This window comes from Propithecus coquereli, unplaced genomic scaffold (genome assembly GCF_000956105.1).
Source record: "Propithecus coquereli isolate 6110/MARCELLA unplaced genomic scaffold, Pcoq_1.0 Scaffold11, whole genome shotgun sequence".
Taxonomy (NCBI): Eukaryota; Metazoa; Chordata; class Mammalia; order Primates; family Indriidae; genus Propithecus; species Propithecus coquereli.
Window position 1 is genome coordinate 3,253,646 of NW_012134969.1, and position 23,293 is coordinate 3,276,938.

The following is a 23,293-nucleotide window of genomic DNA, read 5'->3' on the forward strand; positions in this document are numbered from 1 at the left end:
AACCGTTTCTCGTTTCACCTGACCCCGATCAAGTTTTTGGGTTTTGTCCACGAAAGAGTCTGTGGAGCACGATGACCGAGGAGGGGTCACAGCCGCTGAAGGCCCCGAGGGGCTCCTGTGCAGCGCGTGGCTGTCTGTCGCCCGTGGAGCAGCTGACCGAGGGGCCTCAACCAGGAAGACGACCCTTAGTCGGGAATGGAAATTCGATCTGTTTCCAGGTCAGTCTTCCTCAGTCTCTCACCCTCCTCTGGCTCCTGGCCACCGCCCAGTCTGTCCCAGAGCCCAGGGCTAGGAAAGGAATGGCTCGGCCCACATCTCTCACCTCTCTGCCACATTCCACACACCGGTGGGCATAAGCGACACATTCCGGGCAGGGCTTGGCCAGATTGCATTAAAAATAAATCTTTGAAACACGCCTCACCTTCAAGGCAGGGCAGGAGGTGGGGAGGCGTAGAATGAGGCCAGGTGGACTCACAGTGTTTTCTTGGAGTTTGATTTGCTTTCAGTCCTGAGCCAGAGAAGAATGCCCTGCAGCTTGTGTATGGTTCACTGTGACTTCTAAGGACAGGGGTGTCTCTGCCATGGGTGCCTGGCTCCCCTGACACACGCTGTGGTTGGCTGTGCTGGAGGAGGACCTGGGAAGAACTGCCCTGTCTGTGCAGGAAGGCCAAGACGCCTGCTCTGATGCCTTTTCCTTCTCCCTGCTTGAGGGAGCCTGCTGGTCCCTCAGCTCTCGTCTGCTCGTGAGTGGGTCCAGGGTGTTGACTCTTATCACTTCTGGGACCTAGACGAGCTCTGCTAGTTCCCAGGATGTTCAAACAACGTGACCAGAGGAAAGAATCCACAACTGTAGAGAGTCAAAGGATAACACTTGCGGTGGGCTGGCGATGGCTCAGGGGACCTCTGCTGGAGGCACGTCACGCCACGACTGGGGCTTCGTGCTGTGAGGGAGGAGGGTGGCCTTGGAGGAGAAGGTGGGGGCCAAGCCTCACCCCTTCTGCTCTACGTGCTTGGCTTCCCGTCTTGGTCCCGGCAATTTCATGCTTTCAGTACTGCAGGCCAAAAGCCTTGCAGTCATCCATGATTTCTGTCTTTCTGTCACATTCCATATCTAGTCTGTCAGCAAATCCTGTTGGCCCCACCTTCCAAATATATCCAGACGCTGACCACTGCTCCCCTCTCTGCTACTGTATGTCATGTCTGAATTATCCCAGTGGTCCCTCTGGTCCCTCCCTGCTGGTCCCTCTGCTGCTATCCTTGGCCCTCCTTGGTCTAATCTCAATGTGGCAGAAAGAGCGATCCTTTCAAACTGCAATTCAGAGTATGTCACTCTGCAGCTCAGAACCCTCCATTGGCTTCCAAACTTACATCATGCAAAATCCAAAGTCCTTACCATGGTCTTTAAGGCCTACCTGCTTGGTGACCGCTGGCTCTCTGGGCTCATGGTCTGCTACATTCCCCCTTGTTCTTGACAATCAGCCAAACTGGCCTCTCTTCTGTTCTCTAAGCTTGTGAAACACGCTCCCACCTCAGGGCCTTTGCACTTGCTGTTCCTCTGACTAGAATGTCCTTCTCCATGTGTGCACAGCTCACTACCTGACTTCCTTCAGGTTTCTGTTCAGTTACTATCTTATCAGTGAGGCCTCTCTGTGTATGTTACTTAAAATAGTGCCCCCCAACCAAATCCTAATCTTCTTTTATTTTTATTCTCAGAGTTTATCAAGACCTGCATATTATATATTTACCTGTTTACTTACTGTGCACGGGAGCCCTGTGCAGCTGGGAAAAGGCACTGCACGGGTGTCCAGGTTTACTGTGATTACTCAGTTGCTCCCTTGGGGTTGATACCACAGACTGCATAGCCTCCGGGTTTAGTCTTCTCAGAACCACTCATAAACCACAAAAGTCCTCCTAGCCAGAGCTGGCCTGAAATGCAGGTGGACGGAGTGGTGTGGTTTAGAGAAAAGGGTTTTTCTGCCTTGCCCAGGCGGGCTGTGACCCGAGACGGCTGTGGCTGCTGTCAGGCTTGGGGAGCCTCACCCAGCCTTGTGCACGAAGCTGCGTTCAGACCCTCAGTTACCTGGGGAGGTAACATGCTAATAATTAACATGTCACCACCTGGCAGAGAGGACACCGAGGGAGTACACTTGGGAAAAGGAAGTTTTGACAGACAAGAGTGAAAGGGAAGGTTTGGGGTATGAGGAATTGACTGTAGCCCAGGCTGGGGGTCGCCAGAAGGCTCTTTGGGTGTCAGCTGAGGCTTTGAGGACTGCACCGCTGTGTGCTCATGAGCACGGTTAGGCAGCCGCCGCGCCTTCACCACCACTTCCTTCCTGTTCTCTGCTGCTAAAAACTTGCCTGCATACCTACTAGTGCCAGGTCGTGTCAGGTGCTTTACCACGTATCTTGCTAATCATCTCCAAAGAACTGTGGCAAGATAAGAAATGCATTTTATAGTTGAGTAAATGGAAGCATAAGAACTTCCTTAAAAGGAGGTGATGTCGGTGAAAATGCTGCAATAAGGACTTCCAAAAGCACTTTCCTCCATAAAAGCAATGAGAACACTGGCAAAAATTGTCAGAGTCCACTTTTTCAAAACTCCAGAAATTAACCAGAGACTTACAGCTATCTGGGGAGCATTTGTTCAGAAAAATGGCTTCATCTCAGTAAGAACAGTGAGCTTTGTGGTGTTTTAACTTGCCCCATTAGAAATAATAACAGATTTTGTAAAGTTGTAGGATACAAGATCAATATACAAAAATAAATTATGTTTCTGCACACAAGCAATGAGCAATCTGAAAATGAAATTAAGAAAATAATTTCATATATAATAACATCAAAAGAATAAAATAGGAATAAATTTTAAAAAGAAGTGCAAGTCTTATATACTGAAAGCTACAAAACAGTGGTGAAAGAAATTAAAGAAGACCTAAATAAATGGGAAGACATCCTGTCTTCCCATTGAATGACCAAATATTGTTAGATGGCAATATACCCCAAAGCAATCTATAGATTCAATAAAATCTTTACGAAAATCCCAGCTGGATGTTTTTTGCAGAAATGACAAACTGATGCTAAAGTTCAAATGGAAATTCAAGAAACCCAGAACAGCCAAAACAAACTTGAAAAAGAAGAACAAAGTTGGAGGACTCATACTTTACAATTTAAAAACTTACTACAAAGCTACAATAATCAGGACAGTATGGTAGTAGCATGAGGATAGACATACAGATCACTGGACTAGAATCAAGAGTCCAGAAATAAACCCATACATTTATTTATGGGGCAATTAATTTTTGACAAGGGTGCCAGAACAATTCAATTAGGAAAGAATTGTCTTTTCAACAAGTGGTGCTGGGAAAACTAGATATTCATACGTAAAAGAATGAAGTTGGGCCAGGCATAGTGGCTCATACCTGTAATGCCAGCACTTTGGGACCAAGGTGAGAGGATTGCTTTATGTCAGGTGTTTGAGACCAGTCTGCGCAACACAGTGAGACCCCATCTTTACAAAAAATTAAAAAATTAGCCAGGTGTGGTGGTATGCACCTGTTGTCACAGCTACTTGGGAGGCTGAGGCAGGAGGATCGCTTGAGCCCAGGAGTTCGAGGTTACGGTGGGCTATGATCATGCCACTGCACTCCAACCTGGACAAAAGAGAGAGACTCTGTCTCAGAAATAAAAAAAAAGAGGAATGAAGTTGCACCCCTACCTCACACTACCTACAAAAATTAACTCAGAATGGATCAAAGACCTAAATGTAAGGCTAAAACTATAAAATTCTTAGAAGAAAACATAAGTATAAATCTTCATAACCTTGGATTAGGCAATGGTTTCTTAGATATGACATCAAAAGCACAAGCAACCAAAGAAAAAATAGATAAATTGGACTTCATCAAAATTTAAAACTTTTGTGTTTCAAAGATGACTATCGAGAAAGTAAAAAGACAACCCACAGAATGGGAGAAGTATTTGCAAATCATATATCTGATAATGGCCTAGCATCCAGAATACATAAAGAATACTTACAACCGAGCAACAAATAGACGAATAACCAATTAAAAATCGGGCAAAGGATTTAAATAGGTATTTCTCCAAAGAAGATATAGCAATAAGCACATGAAAAGATGCTTCATATCATTAGTCATTAGGAAAATGTAAATCAAAACCGCAAGGTACCACTTCACAACCAGTAGGATGGCTATAGTCAAAAAGGCAGAGAATTAAGTGTTGGCAAGGATATGAGGAAATTGGAACCCTCATATTCCTGGTAGGAATGTGAAATGGTGCAGTTGCTTTGGAAAACAGTTAGACAGTTCCTCAAAAAATTAAACAGAGTTATCAGATGACCCAGCAATTCCACTCCCAGTTATATAACCCGAGAGAAGTGAAAACATATGTCTGTACAAAAACTTGTATGTAATTCACAGCAGCATTGTTCATAGTGGCCAAAATTCCATCAGCTCATGAATGGATAAACAGAATGTGGTATATTCATATAATTGAATATTATTTGACCATAAAAAGGAATGAAGTAGTCATTCATGATACAACACGGTGAACCTTAAAAACATTATGGTAAGTGAAGGAAGCAAAAAAATAAAAAAGTCCCATATTGTATGAATCATTTAGATGAAATGTCCAGAATAGGCAAATCCATAGAGGCAGAAAGTAGACTAGTGGTGCCAGGGGATGGGACAGGAGCAATGGAAAGTGGCTACTAGGGGTATGGGGTTTCTTTTCAGGGTGGTGAGAATATTCTGGAATTAGGTAGTGGTGATGTTTGCACAACATCGTGAATATACTCCAAATCACTGAACTGTACCCTTTCAAAGGGTGAATATTATGGCATGTATTTTCAATACAAAATATTGAACAAAAAAAATAAACCTCTTTAGGATAGGAAGCTAGTTAGTACATGCATCATGATACGAATCCAATGCCTATGCACTTAAGGCCATCTGTTGCCAAGGCCTCTGTGCCTTGCTAGGCAGCATGTGGTCCCTTGGAACTATCTCAGGTACCACAGAAGTTGGGCGTCACTGTGTCCTCTGGGCACAGCTCCCTGAGCATCTATCTGCTTGTCACCAGGGGGTGACCCGGACACAGGTTCATGTTCAATGTCATACAGACATCCTTGTCACTGCCACTACATAGATACTGTTATAGAGTAAAGCTAGTGTGTCTGATTCTCTCTTCTCTTGGGATGAAATCCTTTCCAGGTGGTTCCTTACCTCTCACAGAGGTGGATTAGGGGTGGCCTGTGCTGCTGCCCTAGCAGAATTCCTGCTCGGGCTAACGCCGAGACTCCTCCTCTCTATCCTATTATGATTGTGAGCACTAATAAGAGCTCTGGGAATCTCCTTTCCCTGAGGTATTTTAAATAGGGTAGACTTTCTCCTCTTCAACCCATCTACCCACTCATCCGCCCACCCACTCATTTATCTGTCCATCTATCCATCCATCTGTCCATCCATTCATACATTCATACATCCATTCCATTTGACTAATCCATGCTGTGCCAGGCTCTTTCCAAAGTGACTTAGGAAGCACGGTGTTGCCCGGGTTTGGGAACATGGGCCAAGTGATTTTTTTCTAAGTCTTCTAGAGATATGTGAATGTGGATGTCTCACTGGGTCGTGTGCAGGGTGGAAGTGTTTGGCAGCCATGACCATCAGCCAGAGAAGCCCAGGCAGCTTCACAAGGGCTGAGGTGACTCAGAGATTCCCTGCCAACTCAGAGATTCCCTGCCAAGTCCTTCCCTTCTCCCTTCCCTTCCCTTCCCTTTCTCCTTTCTCCCTTTCCTTTCCTTTCTCTCTCTCTCCCTCCCTCCCTACTTTCCTTCCTTACTTCTTTTTTCTCTTTTCACCATAGAGCAGTCATTTTCAACAAAAGGACTTGCGAATGTGAAGCTCCTCCCTGAGGATTCCTTCTGCACAGCATAGACCTTTCATCACGAACCCAACTTGTAATCTTGGGTAAAGAAGGTTCCCAGCTCATTTTCAAGGAGAGAAGAAAAATGCAAGCAAAACAAAACAGCCACATCATGAAGTCGCTCCACGTAATGAGGCCTGCTCTGTGGAGCTGTCATTACCCTGGGCTCCAGGCGGGCCTCCCACCTCCCCTCTGGCCGGTCAGGGCTGGGGTCAGCCGCTGGGCAGGGCGTGAGGAGAAAGCTACTCGTCAGGGCTGGGCCTTGTCTAGAGATGCTTGGCTGGATGGTGGCAGCCGAGGAGGGACCTGGCAGCTTAGCTACTTCTCGGGACATTGCGCATTCGGGCTCTTGCTCAGACTACTCTCACCCTACATTCCTGCGGTTCCGTGACTCCTCTTGGCTTGTGGGAATCTTGCCCAGTCTTTCTGAGCCAGAGCTAGCTCTGCCTCCCATGCCCGTGGTGCCTTCCCATCCCACAGCTCTTCATTCAACAAAAATGTACTGACCACTTCTTCAGGGCCAGGCCAAAGATGTGGTCCCTGCCCTTGTTCCCCCCACGATAGGGAAGGCAGATGTGGAAATGACTTGGGACAGCCTGCTGAGCACCTGTGACTATTCTTCCTGCTCCAGGACCCGCAGAGGCTGGCCTCAAACACCTTGTGAGCTATTTCTTCACGCTCTCATGGTGGTGCGTTCTGTCTTCCCAGCTGATTGTAAGGACCTGGAAGGAAGGGTATCGAACATCTTCTCTCACTTTCTTAGTGCCTTGCATGGTGGTGACCCAATATGTCCTTGAATTAAAAAGCTGTCTAACAGTGAGGAACTGTTTGCTTCAATCCAAATTTTGCTTTGATTTCTTGGTCTTTGTTTCAATCTGGGAGCATTAGGCTCTGAGAAAGAGAACAAACAGAACCTCCTCTATTAGTTATGCTGTTATGCAAGTCTGTGGGGCTCTCTGCTTCATCTTTCACCCAGCGTCTTAGCTTGGGCTGCTGTAACAGATTATCATGGGTGTCTGGGTGGCTTAAACAACAAACATTTATTTCTCACAGTTCTGGAGGCTGGGGAGTCCAAGATCGTGTCCGGTGAGGGCCCACTTCCCGGTTTGTAGACGTCTGTCTTCCCGCTGAAGCCTCACATGGCAGAGAGCAGAGAGTGAGAGACAGCGAGGGGGCTCTTGTGTCTCTTCTTACACACACACCAATCCCCTTCATGAGGACTTCATCCTCATGACCTAACTACCTCCCAAAGGCCCATCACAGCGGGGGTAAGGATTTCAACATATGAATTTTGGGGGACACATTCAGTCCCTAATGCCCAGGAACCCAGGCTCATGGAGGCTCTGCCATCTTAGAGCTACGTCTAAGACCCGTGATTTTCTCAGTCAGCCCAATTCTGAGACGGAGAAGAGAAGCTGGAGGGACGCACTGTTGACACATCACTCTGCTCACAGCCACCGGCCAGAACCAGTCACAGCGCCCCGACCTAGTTGTAAGGGGCCAGGGAAATGTGGGGGCTGTTCCGTGAACAGTAAGTGACTCTGCCACACTTCCTGAGCTGGCTTAGTAACAGGGGGATGTTGGGAGGACACCAAGGCATCTCATGGGTCTCTAGGAAAGGGGATACATCTGTGCCCCAAACAGAACTGCACCCAGACATTGGAGAGCCAGGAGCCACGGCCATGTTCTTAGGTCTCCAGGCTGTCATTTGCTTCCTTCTCCTTCAGTCAGCAAGTTGGATTTTTCTTTTCTCCTTTAGGGTAGATTGGTTTTCTTTGCTTTTTAAATAAAATGGAAATAAGAATAGTACTTGTCTCATGGAGTTGTGAGGATATCATGAGTTTATCCATGCAAAATGTGTAGGAAGTGCTAGATAAGAGTCCGTTATTGTTATTCTGTGTAACAATAATCATAGTAATACTTATCATTGTCCTGCATGTGCCAGAACATGGCACCCCAGGCTTAGCCTTCTAAGACTCCCCCTAGCCACCCTCCGGGAGGGACTAACTGTAAGAGACCAATTCTCTTGGGAGAAATCTGAATACCCAGCTGAGTGGATTCTCCCTGGGTTTAGAGAAGGGGTACCGGCCAGGAGGACATCCCAGATGGATGTCTCTATTATAGTCTCTATTTTTAAGGCAGTTGCAATGCTAACGGCCTCCTCCAAGGAAACCTGTTGCAGTGCAAAGTACTTGGCCATTCCTAAGAAAGGCCATTTCACTTCATCTAGAGACAGGATATGGCAGAGCCTGGGAAACAAAGTTTTGACCAGGAAACAAATTCATGATCCCAGCCACGTCGGCAAACAAGGCAGAGAGCATGGGCTCTGCACTCTCCTGGAGGAAGACAAAGTCCTAGGAGCTGAGTGGCCTCACCTGATCTGCCCGTGCAACTCTATCCCTCTCCCTGGGGCTTTTCCTCTATTTGCTCCCTACTTCGTCCATCATAAGAGGCTGTCTAGGCCCTGCATCTGCTCTGAAGTGTTTGACCAGGATGTCCTGGTTCCCAAACAAACTTGGCCAAAGAGACCTTTACCTCCTGCGGTCCCACTTCCCTCTGTGGGCCTAAAACCAAATGCCTGTTGCCTTTGGGACGGTGATGACAAAGGAGCTCCTTCATCCGCTCCAGAAGAGGGGGAAACGCAGCAGTGCCTGGTGCAGAGCCCCGATTCCTACTTCATGGGTGTGAACTACCCAGGCTGCTGTGAGATCACCGTGGTCTTTGGCCACGCACAGACGGTAGTTTTGTGTGTTGGCTATTCCACTGTCCTCTGCCAACCCCCGAGCAGGGTTTACGGAAGGATACTCCTTCGGAAGGAAGCAGCACTGCATGCACTCTAAGATGAGTGGGAAACCATCCCAATAAACCAATAAACACCTTTGTTTAAAACAAAACCCCAAAACAAACCCCACTTGCCTCTTGAACTGGATAGCACTTTTGGTTTATGAGGTGCTTTCATTATTTCATTCTAATTCTCACATGAACTCCAAGAAATGGGATTATTATCCTCATCTTAGAGGTAAGGAACATGATGCTCAAAGAGACCAGAAAACTTGCCCCAAGTCACAGGGCTAGGAGGGCAGGTCCAGGATTCCGCCCTGATCCTGTGGACTCCTAAGCCTGTGCCATGTAGAGTTTGGGGTTTCTGGGTGCCCATGGCCTGGCAAGATGGAACCGACTGAGGAAACTAGGGTGAGTCTTATCACAAATGTCAACTTCTCTCTTCCTTCTGTGCTCATCCCTCGGCTCATCTGACCTATGGGCTATTTCAGGGTGTCAGCCATGTGGCCTCTATTTACAGAAGATGATGTTCAAATGACAGGACAAATTAGACTGCCATGGGGAAGCGCCGCAGTGGTTTTAAGAGGGAAATTGATGTCACGGGTCTTTTTTTATAAGCACTTTGTGGGTGGCAGTAATGAAGGGGCCGGAGGCAGTTGGTGGAACAAGGATTGGGAAATGCAAAACTAGTTCCCCTCAGAAGAGGAAAAAAGAGAACCATTATAAAGAAGCTATTTTTTTTTAAGAGGCCACATTCGTTTTTCAGAGACACTTGATCTTTTTCATGCCAAGGAAATAATACTTAACAGTTTTTAGAGACCGTTACACATAGCTTCTTCCTAAAGGCTGAATCACAGACACTTCAGAAAGCTTCTTAGTGGGGGAGGCTCCGTGGACATGTGCTCAGTACTCTCACTTGACAGGAGGGATAGATTTCCATTTTGAGTTTGACAGGCTCACGCTGATCTCAGTTCAGTCTTCACCAGGATGGGGCTCGGGAATTCCGAAGCTCTCTCCGTCAGAACTTCCCTGTGGCTGGATGCTGTTCAGTGGGGCTCGACTCAGGCCCTGCTTCTGCAAGGGAAGCGAAGCAAGAAGGGCTGTGGCCTCTTGGGGTGTAAATTCTTTTTCTAAACGTCACAGCACAAGGCAAGAAATCTTCTCTTGGCAAACTAAATTAGAAATAATTCAGTTATTTCTAAAGACTAAATTAGCCCCAGGAGCTGTGGGGTAGGTGTCCAATTTAAAGGCCTTATCCTTCCTCTGGGCAGGGGGCCTTTCGTCGAAGCTAGGAAATTATCTCCCTAACATGCACGCTGTGCCTGCCTCTGTAACCCCGAGGTCAGAAATGTAGTTTCCACAAGACGGAGGGCAAAAACATAAGTGGAAAACTGGGTGTCTCTAAAAAAACAAGACTTAGAGAGAACCACGCCACTGCCCATCCAAAGCTGACACAGCCGTCAGTGAGTGCTCTCGGGAGGCCCAGGCAAGAATGTCAGCCCCGATGTGTGATGTGCGCATGTCTCCTCCCCTGAAGTTGTGTCCCTGTCACAGCTCCCAGTCCTCTGCGGGGGCGGGGGCGATGCTTCCAGCAAACACCCCCACCCCCTTCTACCTCCTCACCCCATGCATCCCAGCGGGTTAGGGGGAAAGCATGTGAATGAAAGAATTCAAACCAAGATGTGCATGATGGATAGCCTCTCAGGGCCGTTTCTATTTGAAAAGAGAAGCCCCTTTTGCAGGGAAACACCACTCCAAAGATAGACGTCAGATGTTGGGGGGTGAGGAGCCAGGCCAGCTGTGAGGAGCTGTATTCCAGCCAAGTGACTGAATATCTGCTTTCATGGGGTTTTGTGGAGCTGCCACAATCTCCACCTCTGCAGAGAGTATGCCCATTTCTTCCAGTCGCCACGAAAGGTCACAGAGAGAAAAAGAGATTCTTCGGTTCTGGCACTGCATATTTAATATTCAATCTTTGTACTTGACCCTGCAATGTATGAACACGCATATCCTCTCAGCCTTGAAAATAACTGCTCAAAAGCGTCAGAGCCCTAAAGGAGACTGTTCAGATAGAGATCCCTTCTTTGTCAACTGCCAAATAAGCAGCTTTATTATCCAATCCATGTGTCCACTAAAGAAGCCTTGGCCTTCCCCGGACCCCTTGTCGTCTGCCCTCCTATTTTTTGTGCATAGCACCCAGGAACCTGAGCATCCTGGCTTGCCGCACAGGCCCTTGGATTCCTCAACAGCCTCGGGCTCTGTGGGAACCACTTCCGGTAGCCAAGGCCAAGGCCAGTCAATCAGGCTGCTTTCCTGGCTTTGCCATTTGTTTTCCATTGAGCTGGCGAGTATGCCTTTCTGGGCCATTTTCAGGGCTGAATTTCATATGGGCCATAAAATCTTTTGTAAAGGAAAATGGATCAACCAGCTTTGTTGAGACTCACTCTATTTCTGGAGTCCTGATGATGGGAAAGTTAATTAGTGCTGGAATGAAGAAATGGGCAGTCTCACTAAATTAGCATGAGTATTTATTAATATAAATACCTTGCACGTGAAAATCCAACTTTGTCCTGTCAGAGTAAATATACTTATTTTTCTTCAAGTTTCACTCAGTAAGGCTTCATGTATGGCCATGATGTCATGAGAGCAATTACACAAAGTGCTCTTGACAGGCTCATTATTTGCTTGCCATATTCTGGTCTGTGTAAGGAGCAAACTCGCTTCGGGATGTTCAGAGAGACATTGTTTTCTTCCATTTGCAGGTCAGACTCCAGCTACCATTACTAAATGCTTCAGAGCTGCATTTCATTTTAATAAATTCTTACACTCTGAAACTCCTCCGTGGAGTCTGAATTTACTGATGCTCACTCTGATTGTTCCTTCACGGAGAGGCCTAGTGGCTCCAAAGAACTTCCGCAGAAGGCTCTGAAAAGTGGGAAGACTCAACGTGTCTCTGGCACCTGCCAAGGGGAAGGGCCCTGAGAGGTGGCTGACGCTCGTTAGCGCTTACATGTCCCCGTGATGAGATTTCTTGCAGCAGAACATGACGTTCTTGCCACCCTTGGGATCCAAACCACTTCAAAAGAGCGTTATACTTTGCTCTGAGTGGCCAAATACCACAAGCACCACTCGATTTTAAAATTACGTAACCCTGGCATTCCAAAGCCAGCGTGCACGGCCTCGCAAGAACAGACGCGGTCTCTGTTTGAAGGCGAACACCCCAGACAGCGCTTCGTCTCAAAAAAAAGAGTTGTCAAATCATCCTTGAGATGTTTGCTTGGCACGCATTTTTTCCTCTCTGGAGGAGATTTTTGTTTACAGGATTTAACAATTAAAAATACAATCGTGCATTGTTCAGCTACAGCACAAAGGTCAGCTCTGGGCACACAGTAGTTTTCCAATTCCTGGTTTTTTTTTAGTCCCACTGTGCAGATCGGCAGACGTGTCATGCTATTTTAAGGCAGCAAAGTGCAAAGTATGAGACAGTAGGCAGACCTCTTGTGAATTACTATCAAACAGAAATATCTGTCCAGCTGATGAGGGAAAGCCCCCTTTTTCTAATGATGTTCGTGCAACATTTTGTCTGCATATTCAGTCAATGCTATTTCGTTAGAGCAGTTGATACAGGTGCCAAAATCCTCTGTATAATGGTAGGGTTCTGGAGTATATAAGGGTTTTGGAGACAAAGTTTTGCTCAAGTCATATGGCTCTTGTGAGCTATATAGGGGAACAAGCCAATTCCCAGTGTGAGATCATGGAACAGGATTTTAGTGTTAGGGATCATTTTGTCCAACTCCTTTAATTCGTAGATTTAATTCAATTGCCACCCGCAAGTGACTAGCTCAAGTTTACTCAGGTGGTTAATAGCTGTGCACGGTCCAGAACTGCCTTTCTACAGATGAATTCTACCAAGAGTTTGTAAATTCTCCCCATGAATGGAAAATTGGAATTCTCTTCTGTTACTTGTAGTACTTTTACCACAGCAAGTCTTAGGAACAAAGGTAAAGAAAAGGCAATAGGTACAAACTTTACGGCAGAACCCTGACCACAAATTGGACTCTTCGTGTAAGTATTTTTAAAAGCCATATATGTTAATGGGAAGAAAAAAACTTTTAAGGTGAACATTTTATTTCTTAAAAAGATGAAAAAGCTATGTACAATTTACTATATACAAGTGGACATTTGACTATTTCTGAGATGCAGTTCCAGAAAAAAGTTGTCCAGGCAGGAGAGGGCGGCTTAGAATTTGTGGAATATCTATGACTGAGATTGCCGGAAACAGAGAGCAAAGCAACAAGCGACTATTCCTGTCGGTCCTTTCGTCCCCGTATGGCTCCGCTCTATTCACAGAGGAATTTAATTTTGCCTGATCTGACAGGCACAGGAAGGAGCCAGGTGGAGGGAGGGTTGAGGGCTCCAGAATTGGCCTTTCAGGAACACTGACAATGCTGTCTACTGAAAACCACTTCTAAATGGCTTTCAAAGCCCTACAGTTTGTTTAGAGAAAATCTTGCTGGCATTGATGGATTTTTCCTCCTCTGAAGCTCACAGGAAAGTGTGTAAAGAATTAAATGATTCATTCCAAACATCTGATGGGTTTCTTTTAAGTACTGCTGCTCTGATCCACTTCTGTGGCTGTGCTCAAGCCGCCCCATCTGTGATGAGGTCATTTTGTCGGGCACACAAAGGATTCCAGGGGGAATATGCATCATATACTGCGGCTATTCACAGCATTCATTCCTCCCGGCTGCTCCCGGTAACAATGAACCTTCTCAGCATTACATGGGCTTACTAAGGAGACAGGGGATAGATGCCTTTCAGTGGAACCCCCCTGAGGCACACAATGCATTTATTATAACGTCCTGGCCCTAAGAAGGGCCTGGGAACAGCTTGGAGTGGCCCATAATTAAGTATATTTAATAATAAATGCATACACTTCTTAGGTATTGCAAGAAGTGAAAATAAATCTGTCTACTCCCCTTCCTCCTCATCTTTCCCTTTTATAAATAAAAGCCAGGAGTTCTTTTATTTTTTTTAAATAACAATTGCAAAGGATGTCTGGCTAGTCGGGAAAGGGAAATTAAATTACTTGAGAACATTCTTTCCATGTCAAGAAAATGGCTTCTGCTTACTCAGGTAGTTATGCGTGGGGAGGATTTGTTAAAAGGCTGTTCTTTTAACCACTCCTGGATTCTACTTCCAAAGGCTTTCAGGGGCAGTGACCCACTAGCAAAGGGCACCCTTTGGGGTTAAGCTGCCAGTTGGATGGACACTTCTTCAGTCCACTGCTGTGCCCAGGAAGGAAGGAAGAAATGTTCCTCTGGCGGCGTTCCATGTCCTCTGTCCCCACACCTCCGAGAGCCTGTGTGCAAAGTTTCTAACTAAATACAAGGGGAAGGAAGCAAGCTCTGTGAACGAGGACAGGGTACGAGAAGAGAAGAGAGAAAGGCAGCAGCAGTGCGACGTGAAGGTTTGCACGCTGCAGCACGAGGTGGGGGATGCAAGAGTGCACAGGCCTGGAGGGCTCGGGGGCTGGAAACCCGGCTTTGCCCCTGCCTGGCTGAGAGCACAGCTAACATTCTTGAGCTTCCCTAAGTCTCAGTTTTTTATTGCAAAATGAGATGTTAATAGTAAAATGAATAGTTACTCAATAGTCTAGCATCAGGAATCTTGGGATTGTGACAAGTTCTCCGAGCCTCATTTTCTTTATCTGTAAAATAGTTTGAAAATATCCATCTCACATGTATTGTTGTGAGGACGGAATGAAATGTTTGAAATCACTTAGCATATACCTGGCACACAGTAAATAATCAGTAAATGCTAGCTGCTGTTATTATTAATGCAATTACATTTTTAAAGGTGCTTGTTGGATTGAAATTGTTTGCATCATTGGATGATTCAATACACTGAGTAAGCATGTGGCTAGAGGAACAAGAAAGCCATGCAAACTCACTGGGTAGTACTGTGTTGCAAATCTGACTGCTTTTATTTCTTTGACAGTTAATGATAGGGAGATGGGGTGGTGGAACAAATGGGTGTTACCTTCTCTTCTGTCCCATAATTAAATAAAATGAAATTATGGACTTGCACGATTTCAATATACATGAGTGAACAGGATAACATTATTAACAAGACTGGTTTTACCAATTTAAGACCAGTTTTTCCAATTCATTGGTGCCACGGCATTTCTGATTTTGCCATTAAATGGAGAAGAGGAGTTTTCATTATATGGTTGAAGACAGAATGACTTCTGCTGAAACATTTTAAACAAAGTGATATCGAGCCTATCAAAAAATAAAGATCAGCCCAAGAGTGGGTGGGAATAAGGTACACTTTGAAAGAAAAAAGAATGAGGCTTGAAAAACAAGTTTTTTTTTTATAGCTAGAGAAATCTCCAATCACTATTTAGTTCAAACATACTGCTTTGTTTTTACTTTGCCATAGGTAATTTTTAAAAATTATTATTTTTTTTATTTATAATTGACAGACAACTGTACACATTAATGGGATACAATATGGTATTTCAATGTATGCATACACAGTATCATGATAAAATTGGGGTAATTACCATATTGCCTTAGGTAATTTTTATTTGAATGTTCTCAATAAATAATTTTTCTTATATGCATTTGTTACTTTGAGCATTACATTTGGACACAAAAATGGAATAGTGTGAATATTTTGAGAAGCACTAGAAAAACAAGAAGAAACAGGAAACTTGAGGCAAGACATCTTTCTTCTTCTGTTCTCGCAGCAAGGAGAATAGGACGTTTGCTATTTATTTTTTAAAGAGCCTTTTAATAGTCACGTGGGAAGGCAAGCACTCCAAGGATCATTTGATTCCTTCTGGCTTTGGCCAAGAAAATGAAATTATTGAGAAAATCCAACCTTCTATAAAATACTGCTGTCAGAAGGACTTTTCCTCTTTGGGTTAAATCCTATAAAATCATTGCTTGCCGGGCAATGCAGAGCAAGGAAAAAATGAAAGTAATTATTAGACAGGAGCATGTTGGGTGGAGTTTGCACAGATTTACATCTCAACGTCAGAATGTGGCATCAAAGGCTCAATTTGATGGGGTTGCTTTTCTTATCTTAGGTGACCAGAGGATGTGTTAAGGCAAAAGCAAGGTATTCTTTTTCCCTCAGGTTTTTGGAAATGGATCAAGCACCATAGTTCTTAAAACCACCCTCCTTTAAACCTGATCTTTTATAAAATGCAGGTCAACCCGCTTCCTCTAATGACTTCTAAACCCATCAGTGGTTGTAGATTTCCAAGCACAAGTTTCCTTCTGGCTGCTTTCTTGAATTCTGATTACTGAGCAAATGTGGGAAGACCCAGGAATGCCAGAATTATCCGGTCACTGCATGGGTTCACTTTACCGATGCCTTCTTTTCTTTAGAACACTCTTTATTCCTATCTTATTTAAAATCCTGGGGTCATCAGGGGGATGAAGGGCACTTCTTAAACACTGGACAGCATGGTGGAGGTGAAGATCTGTTGTAAAATCTGAGGGATGTCCTTGGTATCCATGGCAACGAAAGACCGGCCAGCGGGTAAAGTTCTCTGAAGCCTGCCAGGGTGGAGAGGGAAGAAAATTACCATTGCAAATTGGGGTTCCCCTTCCGCCTCCTGCCCTGGCAAATCACAGCCTCTAGATGGTTTCTTAGGAAAGGAAGTGTTTACTTTCTAATACCTTGCTCACTGCGGGAAGCTGAATTGGCTGTCACTAAGCAATGAATGGCTTGGAAGAGCAACAGGGAGAGGCACAGTGAAAGCAGTGAACCGAAAGTAAGGTCTTTTCAGTGAGAAAAATTGGAAATTTGAAAAGAAAAAATTTTTTTCTTTTTATTACTGTTGTTTCTTGGTATTTCATATTCCCCTGGTAGAACAGAACCCTAGGGACCCATCTGGGTCCAGCAAATGTGTTGGCCTCACACTGTACTTCCAAGTGCTTTTCTTTCCTTAGAAAACAGGCCTCGAAAAATGTGGCCCAGCCAAACCCCAAGTGGTCTTTCCTCTCTTCCTTTTTCCCTCCCTCTCTCTCTCTCCACATTACACATGTGAAATGCAACCCAATTGCTGCTTCAATGAAACTGAGGTTATACAGGCTTATGATAATTTTTTCAACTAATTTTTAAGTAAATTTTTCAAAACTTATAGCAGGTTTTGGTTTGAATTATCCTTAAAAATAACATGCCATTGAAGTTATGACAATTTTTTCAAGTACCAATTTATCATTTGGAACAAAAGGCCATTTTTGAAGGCAATAAAGCTGCAAGACACAGTTCTCTTCAAAAGAACGCCTCCTTCCACTGTGCCAACAAAGTCTGGTTTTGGAATGACATTTAATAAAAGTCAACCATCCTGCGTAGTATCGTACATTTGGCATGCCCGGTAGACCAGCTAATTCTGCAGCATATCTTTTGCCAGTGGATGTTGGACCATTTCCCTAGGAAACCACAAGGGTATTATTGTGCTTTCCTAAGTATTCAAACAGGATCTGTTCACTAGAAAGACAAATTAGCCATTTCGACTCAACTGGTATTTGTTGAGCTCGCTGTCTGCCTAATACTGAGCTGATGCTGAGGAAAATCTGGGTAGAAAAGGCACGGTTTGAGTTCAAGGACACCAAGGTTCTAGAAGGCACATAGTGCTAACATGTAAAACTAAGAAAAATGCACATTTGTAAAAAAGTGGCTGTAATAACATGATATTAAGTCTGTTCTCAACCCTACTGTGTAGCCCTTCAGCAAGGCAAAGGGAACAGAAAAAGATGTCAGCGTTTTGGATATTAAAACATTTCCCAGTTTACATAGGACTCTACACCACAGAGTAAGACAGGTAAAAGAGGGGGAGTAATAATAAAAAGGTAGGCCCTTTGTGCTTTAGGTAGTTTTATTTATTTATTTATTTTTGCTTTTTTTTTGGAAGGAGCTATACTATATACTTTCACTTGCATTTTCTGTTTCTTTCTTGAGATGGGGGTCTCTCTCTGTTGCCCAGGCTGGAGTGCAGTGGCACAATCATAGCTCACTGTAGCCTTGAACTTCTGGGCTCAAGTGACCCTCCTGCCTCAGCCTCCTGAGTAGCTGGGACTACAGGCATGCGCCACCACACTTCGCCATGTTTTCTGCTTCTTACAGGTACTTTAAGCAGAGAAAAATCATGAGCTCTTTCTGTTTTGTAATTTAAAAAGATAAACATTAGTGTGTTCAAGTTATTGAAGTATTTCCAGATCTCTCCTTTCAAACCATACCCAGTGGTATTCATTGCCTGATGATAAATTTCTTTATTGAATATTCAGTATATTCAGCATGGCATCTAACTATTTATCTGTGTATATTGTCTAAGGTTGTCTCTAAGTGTTTCACCTTGCCTTGTCTCCCCAGTAAGAAGGGATATATATGTATGTCTATGTATGTATATACAGGCATACATACATGTAGACTTACATATACAGAAATATATTCCTTCTTACTGGGGAGACATATCTATGGGGATATAATATACGTGGGCTGTTTGGAAAGTATCCAGCCATGTAACTGTTCTCATTATATTAACAGTGGCTGGATACTTTTTGGACATCCCTTGTCTATTTGTACATATGTCTACATACATATGTCTACATATAATGTATATAGGCATGTATACACACAGACACACACATTACACCTTATGCTAAGAAAATAGTAGATGTTCACTATTTCAAGTATGATTTGAAAACACAATGATTAGACTGAGCTTGGGACCTCGATGTAAAGTGCCAAATATATAAAATACTATCTAATTGATTAGTGGACAAATCAAATTCCTATTTATTTTATAATATAAACTAAAAAGTAATTAATTTGAAGTTATTATTGTTTATACAAACAAAAGCTAGAACACATCCTCTCAACTAGATTATGAGCTCCTTGAGGGTAGTGCCTCTAGTTTCCATTTTTCCTCCATCTCCCCCACTTGCCCCTCACTATGCTAAGCCCATGAAACACTGAGTCAGCTACTCAGTGTCTCTGTACCTGCTTTTTGCTGTATGCCAAGATGACACTTACCTGGTTGCTTGATCACCTAAAGATCCAATAAAAATGGCAAAAGCATTTACTTGAGGGTTACTTGTTAGGATTTGTGCAAACTTGGCAGGATGTATTCCGTATCGTGATAGATTCGCATCACTCAAGACTATGACAAAGTACTCATCAGCTTCTTCTTTGACAATTGCCTTGATGGCGTGTTCTGTCCCCTCTAACGTGTGGTCCCCACTCATGCAGAACTGAGAGTGGGCATGCATTGTCTAGAGGTAAGAGACGTTGCACAAAAGCCATGCGTGAGACTTTTTTTTTGAAAAACATGATGATTTTTCTGTTGACCATGAGAATGCATAAATACTAATTATTACACATGAGTAATATGTCTCCAAGTTCTATTTAATTTGTACATTTGAGTAACAATATTTCGTAGCAATATTTGTATTTGGTATAGACTTTCATTAGAAACAGGAATCATTCCCAAACTATCACAGTTGGCACTTACTTTTAAAATTCAAGCTTTCATTTAAAGTAAGAAAATTTTACAAAATATAAAATGTGGTATCACGCTGGAGGATGGAGATGAAACAGGAGAAAGATAAGGATAGGCTGAGTTCCCAATAAACGAAGTTATGATACCAAACACTGTACTCACATCAATAGTAATGGAGGACATTTACTTTAAAATCATGGTATGTGTGTTTCTATCGCAAATGTAAGTATATGAAATAGAATTTATTATTAGAAGATAACAAGAAATACATAAAACTGAGGATAGAGAGTATCCTAAAAGGAGTCATTCTTTTCCTTCTACTGAACATGTAGGAGCTGAGAAGAACTGTACAGGACATATGAGGAGGCCCAGGTTGTAGACTGCACTCTAATACTGAGTATTCTACAAATATGTAGGGAACAAATTTTAAATTGTATATGATGGAGAAAAGTATTTTAAGGCACAATGGATGTTTTCTCAGTTTAATGCTTGAATGCTTATGAAACAGATAATCTTTTTCTTTCCTTTATCTACTGCTTCTTCAAAGAATCTTTTTAGTTTTTATCTGATCTGATAGAAGCTTTCAAAATATAGAGATAATTGAATGTATTTACCTTCAGAACTTCTAGCCTTTGCTTATTGTCCTTGGGGATTTTGTTAATTGGAACTAGGCCAATGTCATAGCCATCTCCAGAGTGTCCAGCGATGTCATACTGTACGCAAGAGAATCAGAGAGTTAGAAACCTATATCCACTAAAGAACTGTATTGGACCTACAAATGTCCAAGTCCTTTGACTGCTGTTGTCCAAAGTTGCTCAAGATATGTCCATAAAGAAGTTCAGTGAGATAGATATTTATGAACAAAGGCAAACAAAATCCAGACTCATTCATTTCTGATCCATCCTCTTCTGTGATCTCTGTCCTCCAGCCGGAGGTAGAAAGTCTAATGAGGCTTTCAAGGTCTACCACGAATTTCATTCTTAACATTCAGGGCAGATTTAAAATACACACACACACACACACACACACACACACACACACACACACAGTGACAGGCAGAATTCTAAGATCCCAGCCCCCTGGTGGACATGCTCTTTATGACCTTTTCCTCTTATATGTGGACAGGACCTGTAAATATGATGCGATATTACTTGTGATTATATTAACTTATATGGCAAAAGAGGTTTTGCAGATGTAATTAAGTTTATTTTATTTTGAGTTAATTAAAAGGTAGATGATCTGGGTGGGTCTAACCTAATCACAGGAGCCCTTTAAAAACAGGTTTTTTTTCTGGCTGCTGGTAGCAGGGGAAGATGGAAAGATTTGAAGCATTAGGGGGATTTGACGTGAAGGAGTTACCTATGGCTGAGATAGAGGGGACCACACGGCAAGGACCTGACAGTGGCATCTAGGAGATGAGGGCAACCCTGGCTGAGAACTAGCAGGGAAACAGGGATGTCTGTCCTACAACCACAGGAACTGCATTCTGCCAACCACCTGCATGAGCTGATTCTTCCCAGAGCCACCAGTAAGAACTCAGCCTGGCCGACACCAGGATTTCAGTCTTAGAAGCCCCTAAGCAGACAACCCAGCTGAGACTGTCTGGACTTTTGAACTATACAACTATGAGTTAATAAACGAGTATTGTTTTAAGCTGCTGTTTGTGGTAATTTGTTATGCAACAATAGAAAACTAAAACATATGTTTTCTTCTCTTGGAAAAAGTATATTTATTGTAAAAATTACAGAAAAGTACAAAAGAAAGTAAAAATTACCCTTAATCCCATTAAAGATGGTTAATGTTTTGTTGGATAGCGCTTAGGCTTTTATTTCCTTTCAATATATGTGTAAGAGGTTGCACGTTCACATACAAACAAATTTACATTGATAACATTTTTAACTAAAAAGGATAATGTTGACCATGTAATTTTATAATCTGCTTTTCCACTTAATAGTGTATGACATACTTTTCAATTTAGAAAGTACCTTTTTAATTCCCTATCTTGCTACATACACGAGAAAGTCCTCTCTATTGAGAAAAAGCTAGAGCTGGGAGTCGGGTGCAACTGTTTTACAGAATATGGAGAAAGGTTTTGGGCCCGAGGTAAACTGAAATTGGGGCAAGGTAGCTCCCTTCAATTGTTGAGTTTGCCCCCAGATTTCCTCTTCCCTCCTCCCTCCCTCTAAAAATTTTTGTGATGCTGATATAAAGATCAGAATAGACCCTGGGGCATCTGAGCACCAGGAGCATCTGCAAAGAAAATCCTGAGTGTGGGTCTGGGGCAAAAGATTTTAGGGAGCACTGGGAGTACTGTGGGAGAAAACGTTTAAGAATCAGCGATATCTACCAACCAACCATCAATCAACAGACGGCTTCTGAGCACCTACCGTGTGCAAAACACTACTCTAGGTGTTGCAGGGGAATGCAATTATTTGTTTTCATGTCTGTTCCTTTTAAAGTGGTGAGTTCTTTGAAGGTGAGGCCATAGCATATTTGTCTTTGAATTTTTAGTATCTATGAGAGTGCCTAGGATGTTTATTGCACAAATGCTTTAAGAGAGTTTGCAATCAAGTTGGTGCAATAAGAAGCTTTCCTTTTGCATGTGGGCTACATTTTTCTACAAATAAGCTGTTTGGAACCTGGAATGCAATTTTTTTCCCTCAGCAATCATGGGATAAATGGTGGTTAGCCCAAGCCAGCTGACAAAAAAACAACCCATAACATAACTGAAACCATTGTATTTAAAATGAAAAGAAATAGAACATTTCTGTTGAAATCATTATTGTGCAAAATTGGGAAGTTAGGTAGGCGGTTATCTGGGGACGATGAGTTCCACGGTAGACATGCTCAACTTGTACACCAGGTGACAGATGTGGCTGCAGGTGAAGACTCAGCAGTCATCCCCAGGAGGGTGACATGAATGGAGGCCCATATATGATGTCGAAATATGTAAAAGCTATAAATCTAGCTATGAACTGTAAAATAAAATAGGGTAAAATGCACGAGGATTTCAGGGATACTCTGAAAAGTGGAGAAATCATGCTTATAAAAACTTTGGGCTAGTCAGAAAAAATTCTGATCTAAACGTTAGGTGGTTTGATAATGACAGTGAGGCTCTTGTTTATTGACTCCTATGGTTCCTTCATGGAAGTGCGCTCAAGGGAGGCCCTGACAAGTCTGATCTGACAATGGTCATAGCAGGAACTGTTTGTAGCCAAGAAGAAAGTTCTCCTGGGAAGGTGCCAGGCAGGCTGCTTTCATTGTGGGGTTGGTGAAGTAATCTGTTAAACAGGGTCTTACACTTGAGGAAGATGATCTGTTCCCTACACAGAAGTAGGTTTCTTATACTGGGCTGAGGTAAGAGGGCTATGAATGTATTTGACTTTTTCCTCCCTTTTACCTGATGGCTAGAGTTCTTACTGTCAGATGACAATGGATGAGACTATAGAAATCTCTGGCCATGTTCACAGGGTCAATGTTAACCAGTCACTGCAAGGAAAAAACTTGCTAGTTAATTATTAAACAAATAGCAGTCAACAAATAGAGTTGGATGCTCTTTATCAAAACAAGATATTGGCTGATTAAAACCTTCAGAAACTGGCCGGGCGCGGTGGCTCACGCCTGTAATCCTAGCACTCTGGGAGGCCGAGGTGGGCGGATTGTTTGAGCTCAGGAGTTCGAAACCAGCCTGAGCAAGAGCGAGACCCCGTCTCTACTAAAAATAGAAATTAATCGGACAACTAAAAATATATAGAAAAAATTAGCCAGGCATGGTGGTGCATGCCTGTAGTCCCAGCTACTTGGGAGGCTGAGGCAGGAGGATCGCTTGAGCCCAGGAGTGTGAGGTTGCTGTGAGCTAGGCTGACGCCACGGCACTCACTCTAGCCTGGGCAAAAGAGTGAGACTCTGTCTCAAAAAAAAAAAAAAAAAACCTTCAGAAACTGTTCATCTCTATTGATGGGGGGAAAAAAGAAAAAAAAAACCTTCAGAAACATTTTAGCAACTATCCATCTATCATTTTATTGATTGATGTCTATCTACCATTTAAATACATGCCCA

General features: G+C 43.4%; 1 protein-coding gene across 1 annotated transcript in view; it reads right to left on the reverse strand.

Moving 5' to 3' along the window:
• Positions 1 to 16,113: 16,113 nt before the first annotated feature.
• Positions 16,114 to 23,293, reverse strand: part of VWA8 (von Willebrand factor A domain containing 8) — a 425,342-nt gene continuing 418,162 nt past the window's right edge. Inside the window, exons 40-42 of the mRNA XM_012648214.1 lie at positions 19,849 to 19,947; positions 18,769 to 19,007; positions 16,114 to 16,286 (exon numbers count right to left, since the gene is read on the reverse strand). Of these exons, the coding sequence (XP_012503668.1) occupies positions 16,178 to 16,286; positions 18,769 to 19,007; positions 19,849 to 19,947 (447 nt within the window). The 3' untranslated portion in view covers positions 16,114 to 16,177. The remainder of the gene's footprint in view (positions 16,287 to 18,768; positions 19,008 to 19,848; positions 19,948 to 23,293) is intronic.